The sequence below is a fragment of the Sarcophilus harrisii genome, chromosome X, assembly GCF_902635505.1.
Source record: "Sarcophilus harrisii chromosome X, mSarHar1.11, whole genome shotgun sequence".
NCBI classification, from domain to species: Eukaryota; Metazoa; Chordata; class Mammalia; order Dasyuromorphia; family Dasyuridae; genus Sarcophilus; species Sarcophilus harrisii.
Genome location: NC_045432.1, coordinates 81,953,216 through 81,975,915, shown reverse-complemented (window position 1 = coordinate 81,975,915; position 22,700 = coordinate 81,953,216). Strand labels below are relative to the sequence as shown.

General features: G+C 57.6%; 3 protein-coding genes across 12 annotated transcripts; 1 reads left to right on the top strand and 2 right to left on the bottom strand.

Moving 5' to 3' along the window:
• The first annotated feature begins 138 nt into the window (after positions 1-138).
• Positions 139-1,687, top strand: LOC100923033 (activator of basal transcription 1). Its single transcript, XM_003775078.4, has 3 exons — positions 139-481; positions 833-1,020; positions 1,107-1,687. The coding sequence occupies exons 1-3, from the start codon at positions 223-225 to the stop codon at positions 1,479-1,481; spliced, it is 822 nt and encodes a 273-aa protein (XP_003775126.1). The 5' UTR covers positions 139-222; the 3' UTR covers positions 1,482-1,687.
• A 1,602-nt stretch (positions 1,688-3,289) lies between these two features.
• Positions 3,290-15,046, bottom strand: LOC100923299 (methyl-CpG-binding domain protein 1). 3 transcript variants are annotated; one of them, XM_031945235.1, is made up of 14 exons: positions 14,922-15,027; positions 11,779-11,941; positions 10,961-11,075; positions 10,727-10,878; positions 10,376-10,452; positions 10,224-10,264; positions 9,965-10,114; positions 9,759-9,887; positions 9,412-9,528; positions 8,304-8,423; positions 5,412-5,582; positions 4,932-5,069; positions 4,432-4,593; positions 3,290-4,337 (listed from the first exon to the last, which is right to left on the bottom strand). In XM_031945235.1, the coding sequence occupies exons 2-14, from the start codon at positions 11,886-11,888 to the stop codon at positions 3,864-3,866; spliced, it is 1,956 nt and encodes a 651-aa protein (XP_031801095.1). In that variant the 5' UTR covers positions 11,889-11,941; positions 14,922-15,027; the 3' UTR covers positions 3,290-3,863. The 3 variants fall into 3 exon arrangements, with proteins under 3 accessions (XP_031801095.1, XP_031801096.1, XP_031801097.1); XM_031945236.1 differs by lacking the exon at positions 14,922-15,027 and adding an exon at positions 14,193-14,412 and having other exon boundaries at positions 10,727-10,877; positions 10,960-11,075; XM_031945237.1 differs by lacking the exon at positions 11,779-11,941 and having other exon boundaries at positions 14,922-15,046.
• A 713-nt stretch (positions 15,047-15,759) lies between these two features.
• CXXC1 (CXXC finger protein 1) lies at positions 15,760-22,591 on the bottom strand. Of its 8 annotated transcripts, none has more exons than XM_031944368.1 (15): positions 22,300-22,591; positions 21,227-21,357; positions 20,719-20,819; positions 20,389-20,624; positions 20,008-20,166; positions 19,860-19,907; positions 19,380-19,532; positions 18,621-18,728; positions 18,354-18,538; positions 17,922-18,129; positions 17,720-17,830; positions 17,296-17,345; positions 17,098-17,194; positions 16,772-16,924; positions 15,760-16,280 (listed from the first exon to the last, which is right to left on the bottom strand). In XM_031944368.1, the coding sequence occupies exons 1-15, from the start codon at positions 22,300-22,302 to the stop codon at positions 16,134-16,136; spliced, it is 1,890 nt and encodes a 629-aa protein (XP_031800228.1). In that variant the 5' UTR covers positions 22,303-22,591; the 3' UTR covers positions 15,760-16,133. The 8 variants fall into 8 exon arrangements, 6 of the variants coding, with proteins under 6 accessions (XP_031800228.1, XP_031800226.1, XP_012408958.3 ...); XR_004230461.1 differs by lacking the exon at positions 22,300-22,591 and adding an exon at positions 16,539-16,634 and having other exon boundaries at positions 16,192-16,280; positions 21,227-21,480; XR_004230462.1 differs by lacking the exon at positions 22,300-22,591 and adding an exon at positions 16,539-16,631 and having other exon boundaries at positions 16,192-16,280; positions 21,227-21,480.
• Between the last annotated feature and the right edge of the window lie 109 nt (positions 22,592-22,700).

Here is a 22,700-nt window from a genome sequence, read left to right as displayed (position 1 = left end):
GCAAGCATCCACAACCGGCCGGAAATCAGAGAAACCCGGGAGTGGCCCAAGGCCCGCGCCTGCGCTCTCGCGGTTGTTGTGGCTCTGCTGCTCCCGCCCGGCCTCGCCTGATTGGCCGCCCCGCCCCAACCTTAATAAGGGGGCGGAGCGTTAATGGGTCAGACCCTGCCGGTGGGGGTTTCTTATTGGGCGTAGCCGCGGCCGGCGCTCGCCGAGTCCGGGATGTCGCTGAGCGCCGTGAGACCGGAGCCAGGCTCCGAAGGGTTCGGCGTGAGTTCTCCGCGGGAGTTGGAGTCCGAGTCGGAGTCGGACTTCGTGTCGGCCTCGTCAGAGGCGGGAGGGGAACTCGGAGCTGACGGGAAGCGGGTAGTGCCCGGCATCATATACCTGGGGCATATCCCGCCGTGCTTCCGGCCCCTGCACGTGCGGAACCTGCTCAGCGTTCACGGCGAAATCGGTCGCGTCTTCTTCCAGCCGGAGGGTGAGCCTCAGCACACACACGTGGCGGGCTGGGAGGGCGACCAGTACGCAGGTGCGGCGGGTGGGGGCGTCGGGAAGAGGGGAACGAGAAGGCGGAGTCTGGCCTCTAAACTCCTCCCCCAACGCCAGGAGGATCTCCTGGAAAGGATTGGGTAGGTAGGGCCCTCAGTGTTTCCAGTTGCAAAATGGGTCAAGGCCCCGCCCTCGCTCCACGTGCGACGGTTTCTTGTGGGAAGAGGGGTGGGTGGGTGTGGGGGGGGCGGGGGCGGTGTTCCTTCCTTTCCTCCAGGCTTTCGCCTTTGACCTCTACCCTTCTGTCCGTTTGGCTGACCCGCCCTCCTCCGGGACCCAGACCGATCTGGCCGACTAAAGAAAACCCGGAGTTCGTCAGCTGGCCGCCGCTTGAGGCAGGCCTACACCGAGGGCTGGGTGGAGTTCCGGGATAAGCGGGTGGCCAAGCTGGTGGTGGCCAGCCTGCACAACACGCCCATGGGCGCCCAGCGCCGAAGTCCCTACCGATACGATCTGTGGAACCTGAAGGTGAGGCCGGGTAGATGAAGGGCAGGGCAGAGAGGGCTGGGCTGGGCTGGGCAGCCTGGTGACCTGCCGGTGGTCTTCCTTCGCAGTATTTGCACCGATTCAAGTGGAGCCATTTGAGCGAGCGCCTGGCCTACGAGCGGCACGTCAGGCAGCAGCGCCTCCGGGCTGAGATCTCTCAGGCTAAGCGCGAAACAGACTTTTACCTGCAGAGCGTGGAGAAGAGCAAACATTTCCAGAAGAAGGCAAAAGCTGCGCTGGCCTCCCGTGGGGAGGGTTCTGTAGCGGCGGAGAAGAGCTGGGGCTTCATCCAGCGCCCCACAGAGATGGAGATCAGGAAGCACAGAGAGATTCCGACCAGCCAGGCCAGAGAGCAGCAAATGCAAACCCAGATCCACGAGTTTGCCAGGAAGGCTCAGCCAAACGAGCCGCTGCTGGCCAAGATCTTCCGTCCTGGGGCCTGAGTTTCTGGGAAACTGACTAAAGTGACCTCAGCCTTACTAGCACGTTGGGAATGATCCCACAAAATGGGATGTGGAAATCGAGTTCACTTCTGGATTTTCTGCCCAGTTGAAGCCTTCCAATTACTAGTTTGTTTTGACAAACTTCAGGATGCAATTTTTACCTTTCAAACAATAAAATCTTGCCATTGGGACTTTTTTTCCTTTTTAGTCCTGTCTTTTAAAGAATGTAGTTTTTAAAATTTTTAATAATAGCTTTTTATTTACAAGATAGATGCCGGGGTAATTTTTCAGCATTGACAATCTCCAAACCTTTTGTTCCAACTTTTCCCCTCCTTCCCCCCACCCCCTCCCCCAGATGGCAGGTTGACCAATACATGTTGAATATGTTAAAGTAGAAATTAAATACTATATATGTCTACATGTCCAAACTGTTATTTTGCTGCACAAAAAGAATCGGACTCTGAAATAGTGTACAATCAGCCTGTGAAGAAAATCAAAAATGCAGGCGGGCAAACGGAGGGATTGGGAATTCTATGTAGTGGTTCCTAGTCATCTCCCAGAGTTCTTTCGCTGGGCATAGTTGGTTCAGTTCATTCCTGCTCTATTGGAACTGATTTGGTTCATCTCCTTGCTGAGGATGGCCAGGGCCATCGGAACTGATCATCATCTGGTATGGTTGTTGAAGTCTATAATGATCTCCCGGCCCCGCTCGTTTCCCTCAGCATGAGTTCCTGTCAGTCTCTCCAGGCGTCTCTGAAATCATCCTGTTGGTTATTTCTTACAGAGTCAATAATATTCCATAATATTCATATTCCACAATTTACTCAGCCATTCTCCAGTGGAGGGGCAGCCACTCAGTTTCCAGTTTCTGGCCACTACAGAGAGGGCTGCCACAAACAAAGAACGTAGTTTTGGGGGCAAGACCACCCAACTCTGGGCAGTAGCCTGTTTCTTCATGTCCCTGCCCCATTCTTGATTAATGGGTGGTTCCTGGGGGGGAGGGGAACCTTCCAGAGCTGGTGGAAAAGGGATGAGTTGGAGATGAATTTGACTTAGAGCCAAGCTGGATCGGGGAGCAGAACACAGCAGTTGGAATCCTTGTGGCCAGTTGGCTAAAGCTCAGCTTTGCTCAGAGAGCAGGGCAGTCAGTACCCACAGGCTGTTGTTGGTGGGCAGGGGGATCCAAAGCACAGGGAGAGAAGGCTTAGCCTGAAAACCTTGGCTTCGGCCTAGATAACAAGGAGCTTCCCCCCACCCCCCAAATGCTCTTGAACTAAAAGACACCCTACTCGGACCTGTAAGGGTGTTCTGAGCTTTGTGACTTCAAGCCCTCATTAGCTGACCACACCCTGAGGAAACTGGCAGTGTTGCCTGTTAAATCATTTTTCTCCCCAACCTCCAAAAGCCTCAAAGGTCAGTTCTCCACAGAAAAGACTGCCTCAAGCAGTGGTCCTCAAACTTTTGTTCTCAATACCTTTATCCTATTAAAAATGAGTGAGGATCTGTCCACAGTGTTTTCATGTGTTTTATAGTTATAGATATTGATCACATGAAAAATAAAAACTAATTATGAATTTGTAGACTCCGAAAGGATTTCAGAAACTCCCAGGATGCTCTGGACCAGACTTTGAGAACCACTGTGAGGTTCCAGCTTTAACATCTTGAAAGGCAGACGAGCCTCTCCTGGAACCCTATACTGGCTAACGAGGCTTGAATTGTGTGGACTGACATCCTTCCTGCCTCCTCCCCCCAAAGAGGTGTGTGTGTGTACATGCCTCCCCTCCCCTCCCCTCCCCAAGAGAGTTCACTTTTTTCACAGAACCATCAATCATACTTTATTTAGAAAAATAAAGGTAAGGCAACAAATACAGACCAGCAAAGCGGGCCACTGGGGTACATAAAACCAATAAAGTTCCTTTTGCTTCAGGGATCTCTGTGTGTGTTTCAGGGGGGCATAGCAGAGAAAGGAGTGGCCTTTGGCCCTGCAGGTGCCCCTCCCTAGGGGCTCCACTTCCAGGACAAGTCCAAGCATCCAGGCCCCTCACACTTCTATACATGGGCCCAGCCCATATCCCTGAGGTGAGCTTGAATATGTGTATGTGTGGGAGGGGTGCCAACGGGAACAGAGACAGTGGTGGTTGTTTGGGGAGCCACAGAGGGACTGAGGCAGGCCAGAAGGGTGGAGATGCTCCGAGAGCAGTCCAGTGGGAGATGGTGAATGCTGGTTTCTGTGGGGAGGGGGGGGAAGGAGGGGAAGGGCATCCATCCTCACCTCAAGCCTTTCCAGTGTACACTGACTCCTTCAGAGGGTAGTAGGGGAGAACTGGGGGAAAGGGGCCCCCCACGCCAGCTCAGTGCATGGGGACCCAGGGACAAGGTGGCTCAATGCCACTCTTTGAGGGGGCAGGGTGGTAGACAGCAGGCCTGGCAGCGCCCCTCATACACTAGGACATCACAGTCTGGAGAACGGGAGCCCTGCCTCCCAATGCCGGGGAAGCCGGGACACACATGGTAGGCTTCCAGGTTGCAGATGAGCTCTACCACCTCATCCACAGTGGTGAGCCGCAATGGGTGAGCTGTGTACAGCTCATGGTTGGCTGGAACAGGGACATCTTGTATCACTACGTGAAAGTAGAGGCCCGGCTGGATATGGATAACGGCAGAGGCCATGGTAGACAAGGGAGAACGCTGGGTGATGCACAGGTCGGGTCCCCTTGGTGGCAGGACCTCCCAGTGGGCAGGCAAGGGCAGCTCATTCAGCTCCCCTAGAAACTCCTGGAGGACACTGTCCAGGACTCCACTCCAGGACCCAGCTCTTATCGGGGCGGCTCCACTCAGGCTATAAATCTCCATGATCTGGAGGGAAAAGTCCAATTACAACTCCCCAGTTGCCATTCGTTCGCTTCCTCCCTTCTTATGGGCCACCCAAGGCCAGCCCTCAGTCACTCACCACAGGAGTGTCTGCTTTTGCATCCTCATCCTCCTCTTCCTCCTCCTCTTCCTCCTCCTCCACCTCTTCCACCTCTTCCTCCTCCTCCACCTCTTCCACCTCTTCCTCGCCCCAGGTTTCCTCTTGTTTCACAGAAAGTGGTAGCTGGGTCTTATCAACATCCTAAAAAAACACAATATCACTAGTAGGACCTATTATGCTTGAAAAACTGGCACGAAATCCAATGGGCCGGGTCTGGGGGAGATGGCGGCATGATTTCTCCCTCCCGCTCCCCCTTCCAGTTGTTTTCCAGGGTGGAGATTTGGAGCCAGATCAAGGCAGAATTCTGTCTTCCGTACACAGTTAGCAAGACCCACAAAGGCATCACAGCCCAGAAGCGACTTTCAAATTGCCATCCAAGAAACAGGAAGGGCATCAAAAGCAGCCTTTGCATGTGGGAGTCAAGCCTTGAGTGGCGGCAGGAGGCGATATTTGGGGAGGGCCGTGGGACAGCAAGTTACCAAGGTAATGGGGAGGCCAGGAGAGAAGTCTGAAGGGGGAGGAAAGACAGGTCCAAAAGCTTGGTCCCCATAACTCTCCACCTCCTGCTTTATCAGGGGGGTTGAGACGAACACCCCAAAATTTGGACACGCAAACTCCTGCGGGGAAAACCGAAGACAAAGCCTTAAGGGCCTCTGGCCAAGAGACCGGCACAAGGCCCCCACAGGCTGGCTCCCCGAGGTGAGAAGAGACGTCTACCCTCCACTGCCATCAGAGCGGGCCCCTCTAAAGCTCTGCTTGGCCCTGGATACCAGCTCCTAAGCCACACTTCTCCAAGATTACTGTTAGAGTTGAACGGCCTCCCTCCAAGTCAAGCCGATCTCGGCCCAGTCCGCAGGGGACTCGGCTCCATCGGCTCTCTGACAGAGCGACTACCGCCTTACGTGCCGAGGAGGCAACGAAAGGGGCCGGGGAGCCCGGGCCCGTCAACCAGTTCTCACCTCTATGACGATGCAGCTAGGAGAGGAGAACCGGGAGCTTCGTGGCTTGGTACTGGGCACTACTATAGATACGCCTTCACGCCCCTCCTGCTCCTGTAGGATGACGAGGTCGGTCCCCGAGGGCACTGCAAAGCCAGGATCGAACTCCTCCATCATCACGGGGACCCCCTTCTGCCAAGGAAGCATGGGGCTGAGGTCAGCATGAGTAAAAGGGGTGATGGCCTCCAAGGGCGCAGGGTACACGGGACTGAAACTAAGGAGATCAGAGGAAGGCAGCGATGCTTCCAAAGCTGCTGTGCAGGGGTCGGGTCCAGCTCAGGATCCCAGGGTGGGAGGGAGGGAGAGATGGGAGCCATGGGAAATTAGGGTTACCTCAAGCCCACTGCTGAGGGCCTCAGTGACCAGCCTCTGGCCCTGGAGGCCCCCAGATTTGGCCCGCTTAACCAAGGCACCCTTCCTACGGCGTGGCCAGCACAGAGGCAGAGCTGCCCCCTCTACAGCAGGGCTGTCCCACCTGGCTGTAGGCAGCAGATGTTTCTGTAGGCAGACACTTGGCTGAGCACCCTAATGAGCCACTGCCTACCCAGGACTTCCCCAGAGCCGGCTGCCACACCCACCATGGCAAACTGCAGGCATTGCCTCCATCGGCACTTCTGGTTACAGCCCCCAAATTTGGGCTTGTCCCAGCAGAAGTCGCACTGGCCACAGTCCACACAGCGCCGGCATGCCACACACACCCCACATTTGCGGCTCTGCCGGTGACTAGAGTAGTGCTGGGCGGCAGGCAAGAGAGATAAGATCACCTGGGCTGCCAGTGCTCCTGCTGGGGCAGGACGGCAGCCCCCCTGGAGGAGGGCTGGTGAACAGCGGGACAGTAGGGGCTTCTAGACGGCTCTTCAGACAGACGTGTCCAAACCAACTCTTTACCTTGGCCCCCCCGTGTGATCCCATGTTTGCTGTAGGAAGCTTCCTTGAGCATCGCAACCCTAAGCCAAATCTCGGGCATAAAGCCCTGGGCTGGGTGGCCCCTCAACCGCACACTTTGGGACAGGAATGGGGCGTGTGGGGGGGTGGGGGGGTGGTGGTAGGAAGGGCCTCCAAACTAGCCCTGGAAGGGTCAAAGAGCCGAGGAGAATCTTCCTATCAAGCACCCAGCTTGGGAGAGGGGGAGCAGAGCTACTAATTTATTAGCCACTGGGGATCACGGTGGCCAAGTGGGCCGGTGGGGGGTGGGGAAGGGACTTGGACACTCACTAGAAAATCAGAGCCTACACAGTAATACAGAAAGTTCTTGGAGAAGAAGGCGGGGACCACAGACAACTGCAAGGAAAACAGGCGGAAGGGGGAGGGGCCAGCAGCTCAAGTGCAAGGGTTCCCTGGGAGGTGACCGGGCCAAGTGCCAAGACCCCAGCCCGACTCCAACGCACTGAGCCTTTCCCCTCACGTGATCCCTCTGTGTTTACAAGCAACCCCCAACTCCAAGCAAGGCCCAGCCTACCCAGTAGCCCCACGGCCAAGTCGGGCCTTACCAGCTTGGAAGGTGCAGGGCAGCTCTGGCCCCAATTTGGCTCTTTGGCCTTATAACCAACGTTGAGCTGCAAGGATGGGGAAGGGAACGAACAAGCCGGTGAAGGAGCGCCTGGCAGCTAGAACCTCAAATTCTACCCCCTCCTGCTCTCTCCCTGCAAAGTGACCGGATGACCTGAGCAAAAGGGGCTCCTTCCACGAGCTGCATGTGAACGCCTGCTTGTGCACACGGCCGATAGGTGGGCATACCCCTTTTATCTCACTTGCTCTGCTGGGTTCCAGAAGCAACTTCCATTTCTCTGGGACTGGAGGACAACAGTCCTCTAACAGGAAATCACAGTCCTGGCTCTGGGGATGGGGTCTAAGGGCAGCAAAATCTTGGGCCCGGCCAAGCTCGACCACCAAAGACAGAGTACACTCTTGCCAGCGACACCCTTGAGTGGAAGAGTGGCCCAGAACCGTGCTTCGAAGCCCATCAGCCTTCTTAGAAGTATTCCAGGAACGGGTCCAAATGTTTCCCTTTCTCTACAAGGGATGTTCCACGTGCGTGTGTACGTGTGTCTGTGGCGGGGAGAGACAGTACAGACTGGCATGGACGGGACAGAGAAACTCATGGGGTTTCTCTCAAACCTGTGCTATCGTGCCAGTTACCGGGCATCTGTTCTCTTCCCCTTCCAGCTGGGATTCTGGCTCCTCATTTGTCAAAGGGGAAGGAGGATAGGGCATCACAGCCACACATTTCCCCGTCCTCCCCCCATGATTCAACCCAAAGTGGGTAGGGGGTCCAAGGATCTGCCCATTCAGAGTCAGAACTCTATGGTCTTCCCATCACGGTGCCCACTTCCCCCCAACTCCTAACAGCTCTGACAGAATGAGGAAGAAATGCATGATTCCCCCTCTCCCAAAAAAAGTGATGATAGTGGGGCGGTTGTGAACACGGGATAGATAAATGGCACAGCCGGGGTCAGAACAAAGCAAGTGAAGATATCTATACTCACACAGATGCACACACACGCGCGCGCACACGCAAGCAGGCCCCAGCACGGAGATGGGATTGGTCTTCATGAACTAAGGGAGTAGGGTTCACTCACGTGCAAAGGGGGACAAGACAGGGTGGGGCAGGGCAAGGCCCCCCCCCACACACACCTGGGCCAGGAGGACACTACCCCCAGCTTTCAAACCAGACACTGAGTTTAAAATCCCCTCACTGCCGTAGCTGCCGCAGTGGGACCTCTCTGCCAGCCCCGGGGGTCTTCGCGGGAGCAGCCTCCTGCCGGTTAGGCCAGGGAGGAAGGGGACAGAGGATCAGAGGAGATCGGGAAGGGAGAGGAAGGATGATGAGGAAAGGCAGGGAAAGAGATGAACCTCTGGAGACCTTCCTGCCTTCTCTCCTCTTCCCCTCAGCCCTCCACCCTCTTCCTGGAAATCAGGCCTTCTCCAACAACAACGTGATGGCACCACAAGGCTCCCGTTGGGGCTTGGAACCTGGGGTTGGCAGGAAGGCAGGGTGAGCAGGCAGGCAGGAAGATCACAACAAGCAAAGGGGCCACTCCCAAGCTTCGAGGTCCTCCCACCCACTAGGCTAGACAGACAGACAAGACAGAGCTGGCTTGGGAAACTACAAGCTCGGTAGGGTAGCCCAGCCCCAGGGGTAGGTAGGAAGAAGGAAGCAGCAGAATCACACTGACTGGCTCAGTCCTGTCCCCACATGCACCATGCGTGCCCTCACCCTCAGGCCCCACTCACTGTCACCACTGTGGGGAGCCTTATCAGACATCAAACTTGGCTCCTGGATAGCTTTGAAGGTGGCCTGTCCTGAGCAGGGCAGGATGGGGCCCAAGGGGATTGATGGAAAAAACAGAGAGCAAGGGCAGACTGAGCCTGTGGAGGAGCAGGACCCCCAAAAGCTCCATGCATTTATGGGTGACGCTGGGAAAGAGACCCTATAGACATGCAGGATAGAAAGGCGGGGGCAGGCAGGTGCAACTTTCAGTGCCAGAAGTCAGAGGCACAGCAACGAGGCCAGGGAGAAAGGGAGAACAAGCAGAAGGAAGAAACTAGTGGGCACCGTGCCCCCCACTCCTAGTCGGAAGTTTCTTCCTACTGTGCTCAGTGGGGAAGTCAGGGCAGCGTAAGGGAAGCTGGAAGCCAGCCCAGGAGAGTCAAGGCCTCAAGGTACCCCTTTCCACTTCCCCCATTCCCTAGGTTCCAAGCTCTCAATACCAAAGCAGATGCCCAACCCCTCAGGAACAAAGAAGCCCCCAGGAAGCAGCCAAGTAACTCCACTGGCACTGCTAACCCAGTCTGACAGCAGAGGCAAAAAGGGAGGAAGAAGATGGAGTGGAGGGAAAAGGGGGGGGAACCAATGACAAAAACTAGATGGGGACCGTGGCCTGCTGCACCCAGGTCAGAGGCCAGGAAGCCCTGCCCCAGCTCTCCTCCCCACACTCATCCGAGCTGCGGTGCTCCCCACCTTAGTAGTGCCAAACGGGCCGTAGGCTTGAGGGGGGGGCGGCGGCATCAGGACTCGGCGGCGTCTGCCCGGGAGCTTCCTGGTGGGCAATCCTCGAGGTTTCTTCTTGATGCGCTTCTGGGAGGCAAGGGCTTTGTCAGTTGCGATGAAGTGCTTGGGCATCTGGGGCTTCTTGCGACCCCCCACACGAGGGGAAGAGCTAGCTCCCCAGCCTTAGACTCAGTAAAGCCACTCTGGGCAGCAGAAGCCCCTGGGGTTCAGTTTTCGCACCCAAACTCCATTCCAAGACCTGTCAACCACGTAGATGCAAGCAGGCCTGAGACCCTAGGGCCTTTGGGAGTGTTCACCTTGAGGCAACGCCGCTGAAGGCATTTCCATTGCCTCTTGAGGTCTGGTTTCCCCCGGCGCTCACAAATGCAGCAGGTCCCACAGTCCTCCTTGACTTTACAACCAGAACAGACACCGCAGCCAAAACTCTGGGAAGCAAGGGGCATTAAATAGCATCGTGAGGGCCCAGCCCCAGGCCCAGTCCAGCCCCAGGAGTCCCACTCACTTTCTTCACGATCTTGAGGCAGCGGCGCTGGACACACTGGCTTCCAGGGAGCTGGGAGGCACCAGGCCGGGAAACCCGCATGGTGCAGCCGGGGCACGTGCCACAGTCCACGGTCAGCTGGCAGGCCTTGCACTCACCACAGCCTACTCGCTGCCAAGGAGAAAGGAGACGCCTGGTCACCCCCGAAACTCCCCCCAGACTGTCAGCCCCTTGAGGGCAGGGGTGGGGCCCGGACTGGGAGCTCAACAAGAACTAGTACCTTGAACATCCTCTGCTCCCGGTTGAAGGCATTCCTCCGGGCTGGGGGAAGAAAGAAAAACACTGATCCCTGGCCACAAGAGCCCCCAGCCAAGCTCCGCCCCAATTCCTAGAGACAAGCCAGTGGCGGGAGCAGCACCAGCCCAGACCCACCTCGGCAACCTTGACATAGAGTCCGGAGCGCTGCCGGGCGTCTCGCTGAGATGCTGGCGCCACAGTTTTCACAGATTCTAAGGGGGAAGGAGAGCCTGGCCAGTGAACCCCAAAGGAGAAGTTACAGCAGGTTGGGGGAGGTATTTGGGGCAAGAAGGGCACTGGTGACTGACTCCCTCACAGATCTCATCCCTTCCCATCCCGGGGGGTGCCAAGGGGCCCCGCACTGGGAGCAACCTTAAAGAGCAGGGTGCCGCCCCGACCCCCCAGAAGCCCCATCCCTGTGCGAATCGAAGAATTCTGGGCTGGGGAGCTCCCCGGCGGGATGAACCAGGCAGGTCTCCCACTCACATAGCCAGAGTGGCCAGGGGGGGAGGCTGGCAGAATCTGGGGGTTGACCCCAGAGACTGCTTCTCTTTGAGGGACGGTTCTTTCTTCTTGGGCCAAACTCGTCTCTTCTTCTTCTTCTTCTTCTTCTTCTTCTTTTTCTTTTGAGAAGCTCCTGGGGAGGGTGGAACACGAGCAGGACTCCAAAAGGCCCTCACCTTCTTGGTCCCCGTTCCCACCTCCCGCAGTACAACATACCTTGGCAGGCAAATACTGGAGGACACCCCGTTTGAAGTCAAAGCGGCTAAGGTCACAGTCGGGGCCCAAGAAGCGCCTCAGCTCAACCTTACTCCGAATCCGCTCTCCCGTAGGGCTACATTGAGGGGAGGGCCAGGAGAGGGGGTGAGGCCGGTGGAGACCATTTCCGCGCGAGCACACCCAGCCCAGGCCCGGGGCCAGAGAACACAACAGCTCCCCAGATGCCCACTTTGCAGCCACTGCCCCCTCCCCCTTGGGTTCCGACCTCGCTGGGCTCCAAATAAAATAAAAGTTTTCACTCAGAGGCCTCGAGGCCCGTGTCAAATTTGGCCTCGGACACTTGCTGGCTGTTGCGGCCCTAGGCAAGTCACTTCCCGGTCTGCCTCATTTTCCTCAGCCGTAAGTCGGGCAGCACAACAGCACCTACCTCCCGGGGCAGGCGTGAGGATTCGAGAAAAAATATGTGTAAAGTGCTTAGCACAGGGCCTGGCACATGGTAGGCACTATAAAAATGATTCCCACCCTCCTTCCCCTTCTCTTCCCACGGCTCCCTCAATCCAACCGAGAGGCCAGGGTTGGGGGGCCACTTCACCGGAAAGAGGCTGGCAGACTAGGCCCAGTTGTTCCTGCCCCACCTAGGGTGCCACTGGGGCGGTTCAACATGTGGGCCCCCGGGGGGATAGCACTGTTGGTGCCCCCCCTCTGCAGAATTGAGAAGCTCTGTCCACACCTCCCCAGAACCATCATCTGCAGCCCAAAGCTTTCAATCCCTTCCCCACCTCCAGCAGTGCCCCCTCAAGACCTCGGTGCCTGCCTACCTCTGGTAATAGGTGTCTGAACGACCGCAGGTAGCTCCGGATTTCCGGAAGGATTCACGGCGCTTCCAGCCCGGGCCCAACACGGGGCAATCCAGCCAGTCCTCAGCCATGGAGGACGGGGGTCAGGGGAGGGGAGAGAGTGATGGGCGCCAGAGGTGGCCGCCTGCAGGGGGGGGGGGCAGGTCAGTGGGGTGCAGGGAGCCCAGGCAGGGCAGGTCAGCAGGCCAAAGGAAGAGGCAAACCAGAGGCTACACACTCCAGGCATAGGCCTGCCCACCCCACCCTGCAGTGGAGTTGCAGGTTTGATCAGTAAGAACCGCCAAGAGGCCATTTCTCTAAGGAAGGGGCTTAACTGTCCTCAAAGCAGATGGAACCGCACAGCATCGGGGACCTAGGTGGTCAGAGAAGGGGGATGGCAAGATATTTACCAAATGAGATAACGCCTGTCTCTTCCCAGGGGAGAGTGCTCTCCAACCTTTGGTTGGGATCAACAAGACTTTGAAACTACCAAAGGTCCATAGAGGCCCCAGATTTTGAAACGTCCAGCAGGACCCCAAACTTCCTGCACCGAGCCGAGTGGGAAGCTGTGTCCTACTTACCACGTGCCAAGACCCCCGCACTAGGATGCCTGGGCAACCACATCCTGTTTTTCTGTTCCCTGTGGTCAACTGCCCATGCAGAAACTAACAAAGAAGCCCTGCTGGGGCTTGTTCGAACCTTCAACCTTTAAATAAAGACCGAGATCTTCCTAGGAGAAGGAGCCAATGAATGGAAGGCAAACCAGCTTGCCTAGAATCACAGTCTTAGTGAGAATTGTATAAAATTGGGGAAACTGAGGCCAAAGAAGAAGGCAGTAGTTCAAGGTTAAAGGAGCAGCTAGTCCAGACATTGGATAAAACCCAGGTCTGCCTCTCAAGCTACAGCACCAAAGGCTCAACAGGGAATGAGTGTGCCAAGGGCACTTGGTATAGAAAAGGAAAAAGGAGAGGAGAGGAGAAAGGAAAAAGGAGGGGAGAGGAGAAAGGAAAAAGGAGAGGAGAGGAGAAAGGAAAGGAAAGGAAAAAGGAGAGGAGAGGAGAAAGGAAAAAGGAGAAAGGAAAAAAGAAAGGAGAGGAGAAAGGAAAAAGGAAAGGAGAGGAGAAAGGAAAAAGGAAAGGAGAGGAGAAAGGAAAAAGGAGGGGAGAAAGGAAAAAGAAGAGGAGAGGAAAGGAATGGATGATAAAAGAAATGGAACAAAATGGAATGGTAAAGGAAAGGAATGAACAGAATGAAAAGGAACAGAATGGAATGAAAAGCAACGAAATGGAACAGAATGGAATGGAAAGGAAAAGAACAGAACAGAAACGAATGGAAAAGAATGAATAAAATGGAACAGAACAGAAAAGAATGAAATGGAAAGGAATGGAAGGAAATAGAAAAGAATGGAAAGGAAAGGAATGGGAAAGAACAAAATGCAATGCAATAGAACAGAAAGGAATGGGAAGGAATGGAATGGAATGGAATGGAACAGAACAGAATGGAATGGAATGGAAAGGAATGGAATAGAACAGAAAGGAAAGGGATAGGATAGAAAGGAACAGAAAGGAAAAGAATGGAACGGAGAGAAACCCTAAAATGGGGTTGTTACTTTTTAGAACCAGAGGTAAAATGGCTGCCTTGGAAAAGAAATGATAAAGGATCCAAGATGGAAGGGGCTTCAGTTCTCTCCCAGGAGCCCAACAGGTTGAGGGTCCAGCCCAATCCTGCCAGCTGTTCTGGAGTGCTAAGATGCCACTGCTGCTACCGCCACACCTTGAACTTAGCTCAGTTGCCGTGAGCCAGGTAGAGGGAAGGGGTAGACGCTGGGCTGACACACCCAGGGGTGCCTAGCCACACCTGAGGGGCCTGGCCAAAAGCAACAGCAAGCTTCTGATCCGGGCTCAGCCTTGGGGCCACCTGGGAAAAAGTGTCCTCTCGATCCTCGTCCTCAATTATCTCCGGTGAGCCCTGAAAGCCCCCAGCTAAGCCAGTGCTCTGGAATTGGGCAGAAAGGGGCCTGCTGGTTCCTCAATTTCTCATTCCAACTCAGCCTCCCCGGCTGGGCCAGAAGCCCCCCCCCCCCCCCCCCCCAGAACACTTTAGGCCAGCAGATGCTGCTCAGGTATTGACTAAGAGTACAGAGGCACAGGCCAAGTAGCAGCAGGGCCTTCTTCCTGCTTCTTCTCCATGCCCTGCCCTCCTGGCTCTGATGAGAGCAATATGGCTCTCACAAGAAACGGTGGGATTCCCCCTCTCCATACGGCCCTTAAATCAGAACCTGGTGCCCGTGGGCTTTGGCTTAACGAGGGCCAAACCCGCCCTTCCCCGGCAACCAGAGAAAGCAAAAGCCCCAGGGTGCCCCTCCCCCTTCCCCAAGGACCCCTCTTCCTCCTCACCGCACAAGGGGCAGGAAGAGATCTGGCCCCAAATGGTGCTGGGTCGGGCCTTGCAGGCAACTGAAACCCACCCCCTTATTTTCCAAAGAAGGAAACCGCGGCCGCAAATGGCCGGGCGGCTTCACCAGTGGGACCCCCGTCTGCCGTCACCTCGAGGGAGCGCCACCTACTGCCCTCTTTGCCCGCCTTGCAGTTCTGGCTCTTTTCCCTCCGAGTCCCCCTGGGGAGGCAGAAACAAGCCCTGTTCAGGCCAGACCGGAGGGACCGCGGAGGGGGAGGCAAAGGAGAAGGGAAAGCGAGGGAAGCGGTGAAAAAGGAGGGGGGAGGGGAGGAACTAGCCGCCTCCCCGCCCGACTCCTCAGTCCTCCTCAGAGCCCCCCCCACGCTCGGGAAGCGCTCTCTCGCTCGCCCTCCCTCTTCCCCGCCCCCTCTTCCCCGCCCCCTCACGGGCCCGGGCCCAGGCCCAGGCCCAGGCCCAGGCCCAGGCCCAGACTCGAGGGACCAAGCCAGGCCCGCCGCCTTTCCAAAGCGCGGAGGCCTCGACTTTCCGTCCCTTCTCCTGAACCGTCGCCATCAGCCCGGCGCGCAGGCTGCCAATTTTTAAAGACTCGCTCTTTCGGCCGCCTCCGCGCCTTTGCCTGAAGTGACCGGGGAGCGACAGCCAGGGGCCCGCGCTCCGGCCCCTCCGGCTCGGCCCGCATCCACCCCCGCGGCCCAGCTCCCTCCTACCTGCTCGGCTCCCTCCAGCCCAGCCCGCGTCCGTCGCCAGTCAGCGAAGGCCTCCCTGCCTGCCTGTCTGCCTGCCTACCGCTGCCGCAAGAACTAGTTCCGTTGAACCCGGAACCGGAAATCCGGTCCGACCCCGCCCCACCCAAACGCGTCGCAAAGACGCGCTCGGCTCCGGGAGAGGGGGCGGAGCCTATTCGGGCAGCGAAGACAGGCACGCCAGTTCCCGTGAAGTTCGAGCCCCGCTCCTCTCCCCCCCCCCCCCCCAGGCTGGCGGGAGAAGGCGCACCTGGCCACCCAGCACTCACCCAAGGGTGGGGTCAGGAGTCTGCTTCGGGGACTCGTTAAGAGTAGTTCGGGATGCAAGGGACCTCCAAGGTTGCCACAGGCAGCCCGCGCCAGACCCTCCGTGATGACCACCTGCACATCTGCCTCTGGCCCCAGCAACCAGATGGGAGGACGGAGCCTCAGATGAGCTGGGACTCCGGCCCTTTCCCCCTTCCCCCCTTTCCCCCTTTCCAAGGTCAAATTCTGATTCGGTCACTGACCTAATGCTCCCTCAGGCGGTTTCCCCATCTGACAAACGGGGCCAAGAGAAGCACCTGCCTTCTAGGGAGCTAGTGAGGTTGAACTTGAAAATCCCTGCAAAGTCCCCCTCCTGTTAACCAGTGTGTTGGCCCCAGAGGAAGCATCCCCAAAGTGCGTCTGTTTTCAGCCCAGCCCTCCCCTCCTGCTGAGCCCAGAGCTCTGGAAATCTTGGAACCTCAGGGCCCCACCCTGGGGAGTGTCAGGCCTCCAGGGTTAAACACAAGCAGATGAGGCAAAAGGAAGCCAACCACTCTTTTTTTTTTTTTCCAAACTTTATTGTGAACAACGTTGGAGGCTCAGCCCCAGATCCCCCCAAATTCTTGCTTGATTCCCCTCTAGGGCCTCAGTCAATAGAAAGTGTGGACTACTGAGGTCAGGAAGGGATGGCTACCGGGAACAGAGCAAAGGCTCAGGGCAGGTGGAACAGGGGCAGACAAATGACAGAAGCAAACAAACAGGGACTTGGTGGGAGGGCAGGTCCACCAAAGGAGAACACTAGTTGCAGGGCCCCACAGGCCAAAGAAGGCACGGGGGCACAATTGAACACTTGAAGAGAGGAAGGCAGCGGAGCTGAAGGAAGGGAGGGTCGGTCACTACCCCTCTACCCTTCCGGGCCACGGGGCCGACTCAACGGTCGGCGTTGGTCCGCAGGTCGGTGGTGAGGGGGTCGTGCTGGATGGTCTGGTGCAGCATCAGCGCCAGCAGGCCGGCCCGGTTGGTCATGGCCATTCGAACATTTCGCTCCTGCTCAAACAGCTCATCCAGCTTGTACCACTACATGAGAGGGAGCAAGGAAGGCACTTTAGAGCCGTGTGTGTGTTACTGCGGGGAGAAGCGGCGGGGGGGGGGGGGGGGGGGGGGGGGCTATTTCCACAACCCAGGTCTCTCTCAAGTTGAGTTTAGTGGTGGCTGTGGCCAGAGTTGGGGGAACTTTGCATAGACCAATCTGTATGCAGCTCCTCCAGGTGAAGAGCACCCCCTTCCACCGGCCTTCACCCAGTGCCCCACCTCCCCAGGGTAAGCATGCGCTACCTGCACCTCCAAATTTGGCTTCTCCCCCAGCTCCTAGGGCAAGGCCGTCGCACGGGCCCAACCTCACAGCCCTCATGCAGGGGAAATGCCAGCCTGCTAGAAGAATGGAGCACGCCGATTGCTCTAGAACCTCCAACTGGGACTAACACTCTGCCGGGTACTCAAGCCTCCTCACTGCCTGAAGCCCACGTGGACTCGGGGAGAAAACCTGGGCCAAAGCAGAAAATCCTCACCACTCGCACTCGCTCCAGGTCCACCTCAGCTCTCCGAAGCTTCTCCCAGCAGTAGTGCCGATTGCACTGTCGTTTGGGCAGGCGGCAGAAGTCCCCAGTCAGTTCAAACACGTCCCGTACCAGGGGGCAGCCACACACTTCATCGGCTGGCACCTGCCCCTCCCCGAAACGGGCACACAAGCCCGGGGGAGTATTAGAGACACGTGAGCTAAAGGCTCTTGAACTACTGGCACTGGCTTGGACAACCGTTCCCCCGAGAAATGATGGCAAGGACTGCATCCCCAGGGCCCGCTTCAAACACCTGTGTCCACTACGTCCTTACTCACCTTAGGGTCCCTGGAGTGCTCAGGGCATAGTACCTGCAGGCGTTTGCAATATGTCTTACTCTGTGGGTTGTAGACGTCACAGAAGAGTCGAGTAGCCCTAGTAGGGTGAGGATGAGAAGAGAACCAGATGGTTATCAGTGACCGGAGAAGAAGATGGCTTGGCCTTCCCCACCCTTCCCCTAAAGTGCCCCTTCTCACCCCTCAATTCTGGTGGGGTACATGGATCCGAAGGATGTCTGGCTCTCATACTGCGGAAGACACAGGGGACCAAGTGGGACAGATGTTCCTCGCAGAGCCGGCTCGGCCAAGAGTCATCCCCTTGTTAGCAGGCATCTGCTTGTCGTACCCTCTTCTGCCCTCCCCCCTCCCCCCGGCCAAGAGTCTGTCCCATCTCCGTCGTTCTGAGGACAGCTACCATTCTGCCCTCTGCCAGGTCAGACACTTCCCATTTCCTTAAGCCAAACAAGCCTGGACCCTGGCCTCCGAAGGATAAGTTTACCGCCCATCTTCCGAGGCCTCCCAGGATCAAGCCTCAGCTCCTGCCCGAGTGGCCCAACTGCCCTCCAAAGACCAGGAGGGACCACCGCCCCCATCTTCTCCAGACGGCTTTGAGGCCGCGTACCTTGGCATAGCAACGCTCCATGTGTCTCAATGCTACCTTGGGGTTGATGGGGTGGCCACAGGAGACACAAAAGATCTGCAAGTCTGTGTCTTCACTATCTCCCTCATTACTCTGAAACAAGAACAGAGGCAAACACAAAGTGATGCTGAGAAAGGTTCCTGGTTCCTAAGGGTTCTCCCCTCTCTGCCAAGACTCTTCTCACCTCCTCGTCCTCTCGCACCACCTGCTGCTTTGCCCTGAGGATGACGGCCTCCAGCTCGTGAAAGCGCCGTTCCATATCTTGCAGACGCATCCGAGCCCCCTGCTGCTCCCTTCGGATGCGCTCCAGAAGCTTCTTCCCATGTTCTTCTGCAATACATGGGCTCTGCTGCCACTGCTGAATTCTCTGGGGTAGGATCTCATAGATTCGACTGCCAGGGCAAGAAGGCGGGATGTGTATGGCAAAGGACCCCAGAGGGCTCGTGGCCTCTGGGGTCCCTCCCAGGGGTCACATGGGCTACAGCCGGGATGGGACAGAATAGGGGAAGGAACTAGGCCGTGTGTGACGTGGGCAAGGAACAGGGCTGGGGTGGGGGGTGGGGGGGAGAGGGGAAGAAGGGCCAAGCGGCTGGGGGAGGGGAAATGGCTTCCTCACTTGGCAGCCAGCTTCATGCCACAGTCATCAGAGCAGTACTTGGAACCTGGCTGGGCAGGCTGGACACAGCTGGGGCCCAGGCACTGGGGCAAGGAGGCCGGGTCCTTGACATCTGGGCGTTCAGGGTGTTTCCACTTATCTTTGTGCCTCTGCTTCTGCCGATGACGTTTATACTTCTCTTCCTTCTAGGGCGATAGGGGCAACCCCGTGAGTCTCCTGGACAGGTCCCCAAGGCCCACCACCACCGGTGCCTCTCTCGCCGTTCACCTTCTTCTCTGACTTCTTCTCGCGCCGCTTGACATGTTTTACTTTCACTGCACGTTTCCGAAGAGCTGGGTCCAGGAAAGGGGCATCTTCGGGGTCACTCAACCACGGCTGGGGACAGGAAGGTAGAGGAAACTGAGCCCGATACCACGGTTCCCAGCAGATCAGGAAGGAGAGTAGAAAGGCACTCCAGGGGTCCTCAAACTACGGCCCACAGGCCAGATGCAGCAGCTGAAGACGTTTATCCCCCTCCCCCAGGGCTATGAAGTTTCTTTAAAGGCCCACAAAACAAAGTTTGTGTTTTTACTAGAGTCTGGCCCTCCAACAGTCTGAGGGACAGAGAACTGGCCCTCTATTGAAAAAGTTTGAGGACCCCTGGCTAGGCCTTTGGGGAGAGCGAGATCTGAGTTAGCTTCCCCTAGCCAGCAGAAACTCCAAACTATGGAAAGAAGGCCTCTTCCCACCCCCCCCCTCCTTGAAGACGTAAAATCCAAGACGCAGAGATCGTTCAAGGCCATGGAAATCCAACACTCATTTGCCCCAGAGGGAGAGATGCGGCCCAAAGACCCTTAGGGGGTGAAGGGCAGAGTGTACATTCCAAACTGCATCCTTCAAGCCTCAGTCTAGCACCTGGTCCACATCCCATGGTGTTCAGGCTAGAGAAGAGGCTCAAGGACTCAGAGTAAATACACAAAGGACCCAACTGGGGATCTTGGGGCCCAGAAGGATCTTTCATCCCCCTACCATAAGAAGGAACCTCACCAAAGCATGGTCATCAAAGGCGCCAGCACAGAAATCCTGATAGAGCTCGGGATCCAGAGGCAGGTCCTCATCAGAGAGCGCCTCAGGCGTGGCCACAGCCTCTGGCGGCTCTTTTAACATCTGGAAATGTTCTTCCCGGGTCCGAAGAAGTTTCTATCATGAAGAAAGCAATGGGCTGAACGCTGGCTCACGGAGCCCAGAGCCGGCCTCTAGAATGGGTGAGGAAGAGGAAGGGGCCCGCTCGCAGGTCAGAACTTAAGGTTTTCCCCAGGGGTCCTGCCAGTAGACTGCGGGGAAGTTGGAAGGAAACAGGGAACAGAGAACGGTTCTGAGGCCTTAGCAAGAATGTCTCCATTGTAGCAACTGTCACCTCAACTTCACAAGGTATTTCAAGCCCAGGCGGCCTCCCTCTCTAACTCTGCCTAGAATGGAGCTATCGGGGGGGCCGAACGGGGCCAAGTCCCAAACCCTAACACTCACCACGGCTGATGCCAGACTCACCGAGGAAGGGAAATACTTATAGGATTCCTACAGATAAAGAAAACCAAAGAATGCAGAAGGTCAGGGGAAGGCCCAGCTGGGTGGACGCCAGGCCCAAGCGGTCCACAGCCAGCTCCTCCCCTCTCACCCGGGCCCGCAGCTGGCACTGACGCAGGCGGCACTTCTGTCGGATTTTGTTGGGGCCCCCAAATTTCTTCATGTCCCGGCAGAAGTCACAGTGGCCACAATCCTCAGTCCGTCGGCAGGCCTCACACTCCCCACACATCCGAGCTGACCGTTTGATCTGCTGTCAGGGGATGGAGCGGGTAAGGAGGGAAGAAGAGGGAGACACAATCGTGGTATTTAGCGTCCTGAGAAGCTCCTTCATCATCACAAATATCCTACGATAATGACAAACCTTAATGGCCCTGGGCCCCCAAATTCTCTTCTGACCCAAAGCTTCCTCCTGTGATAAGCCCTAAGTCCTCCAAGTCTATTTATGAGAGGCAGGCTTCTAGGAGGATCTCACCTGACTGTGTACTTCCCGGACAGGCCCAGGTGCTGGTGGAGGAGGGGCCTTATAAGGAGAACTGAAGCCCCTGCCCATGGACATGGAGCTGCTTGGCATGGGATCTACAAGGAGATCGGGACCAGCCTTCCTCCGTGGGGTGCTCACATCATCTCTGGATTCGCCCTCGTGCTCCCCCTCACGCTCACGGCACGGCTTTTTGTGGCGGTATCTGATCTCCAACTTTGGGTCCTTTTCTGTCCAGGGAAGGGGCAGAAAGAGACTTGAGGGACTCCTCTGGCGATATCCAAGCCTCCCCCCACCCCCAAAGCCCACCCTACCAAGACCTACCGCGGCAATCCATGCAGTACCATTCCCGGATGGCCTTTGCCATCTTCTCTGTGATCTTGATACAGTCACCATGAAACCACTCATTACAGTTGTCACAGCCGCTACGCAAGGGACAGAAAGAACTCGAAGTCGAGATTTGCCCCCCCCCTCCCATTTTGAGGTATGACAAACAGGGAGCCCCTTCTCCGGTACGTTCAGCCTCCAGGCTTGTCCTGAAATCAGTTCCAATCCTGCCCCCTGCCCACTCTGAGGAACACATCAGGGCCCAAGGTTCTTGGCAGCCCCTTCTCCTCCCGTATGGGACATTTTGGGATCTCGGCGCGGGTTCTGGTTTGCTTCTGTTCCCCAGAACTCTGGCTACGACTCATTGGGCCTCCCTGGGGGAACCCGCCCCCATCAGACTTCGAAGGGGAAGCCTTGTCATGACACCAAATCTGGGGTCCTCCTCCCCCCCTTCGGCCCACATCCCCGTGTGCCTTCTGGCCCAAAGGCCCCCATCTGCTCTCACATCATGAAGCAGTTGATATCAGGCTTCCGGCAGACACAGTAGATGGGTGCGTTCTCTCCATTATCCGACTTTGTTTCTTCCTCTGCCTCTCCGGCAGCCTCGGGCTCTGGGTCTGAAAACTCGCTCTCCTCCTGTTTGGTCACGAGAGCACAAGGGATCACAGCCTCTTTCTCCCTCCCGGAAACTCGGCCGTCCCCATTTCGAGGCCCCCCCCCTTTCCTTCTCCTAAAGGGCATTCCCCAACCTGACTCTTTGCCCCAGGAGTGGCCCCCCCCCCCCCCCCCCCTGCTCTACTCGGGCTCCCCTCCTGGCTCCTCGGTCCAGGCTGAATCACCCTCCCCAGGCAGAAGCGGCCCCCGACTGCCAGCCGAGGATTCCAGCCGGCAGCCTTAGAACCTCCACCGTTCTATTACCATTGTCCCCCTGGAAGTTTTGGGCCCCCGCCCTGCCCCACCCCCCCAAGCAACTCGGACCATCCAGCCGCCTCCTCCCCGAGGGGGAGGGGACGGCCTCAGAGCTTCCCCTTCAGCTTCTCCCTCTTCCAGCCAGGGGCAAGCCTTGGGGGAATCTTAACTCCTTTCTGACCTCTTCTTCCCTCAGGAAGCTGGAGCCGGGCGTCCTGCCCCGGGGCTGTCCCGGCACTGTCCTGGAGGCCTTCCAAAGGGCCTTCCCCTCCTAAACTCTCCGCCCTTCCGCTGGGGAGAAGGAGGAGGCCCCAGCCTGGCCTCTTTGTTATGGGGCAGGATAGGGAGAGGTCGGCGGGGGGAGATGGAGGGGCCCGACTCCCCAACCAGCCCCCCCCCCCCCCTCTCCCACCCCGGCCCCGCTGCAAATCCTTCTGTTCGTCCCGCCTCTCTCGGCAACAGCCCCCGGGCAACCCCGTGAGTCTCCACGCTCCCCACCCCCATCCCCCGTGCCCCTCCTCCCCGATGGGGACCAAAGCCAACCAAATGGGGGGCCCCAGCCACCTCGTCCAGTAGGAAGGCCCCCAGGCTCGTCCCGGACCCGCTCAGCCTCCTCCCCCGGGCCGCCCCCCGGGATTGCCCCGGGCCGGCTCCGCCCCTCGTTCTCACCATGGCGGCGCCGGGATCTCGAGACTCCTTCGAGACAAAAACGGGAGCTCTCTGAGCGAGAGTTGTCCCCGGATTAACTTCCGCTTCCGGTTCCTTCCAGGCCTTTCAGGCCTTCGATACCCGGGCCCTGCGCAGACTCAATACGGCCTCCGAAGCCAGCGAGTTCCCCGGCTTCCTCTGGGTAGCGACCCTGGCAACGCGCAGGCGCACTGCCTAGGAACAACTAGGCGGAGGAGCCGGTGGGCCCAACGCTCCGGGTTCAAGAACGAGTCGGGCCGCCGCCGCCGCCGCCGCCGCCGCCGCCGCCGCCGCCGCCACCGCGAGGAAGCGCGCGGGCCGGGGACGCAGGCGCACTGCCACCTTCCTGCTGAGACGGGAGCTTGCCGTCTCAGGCGGGGCGG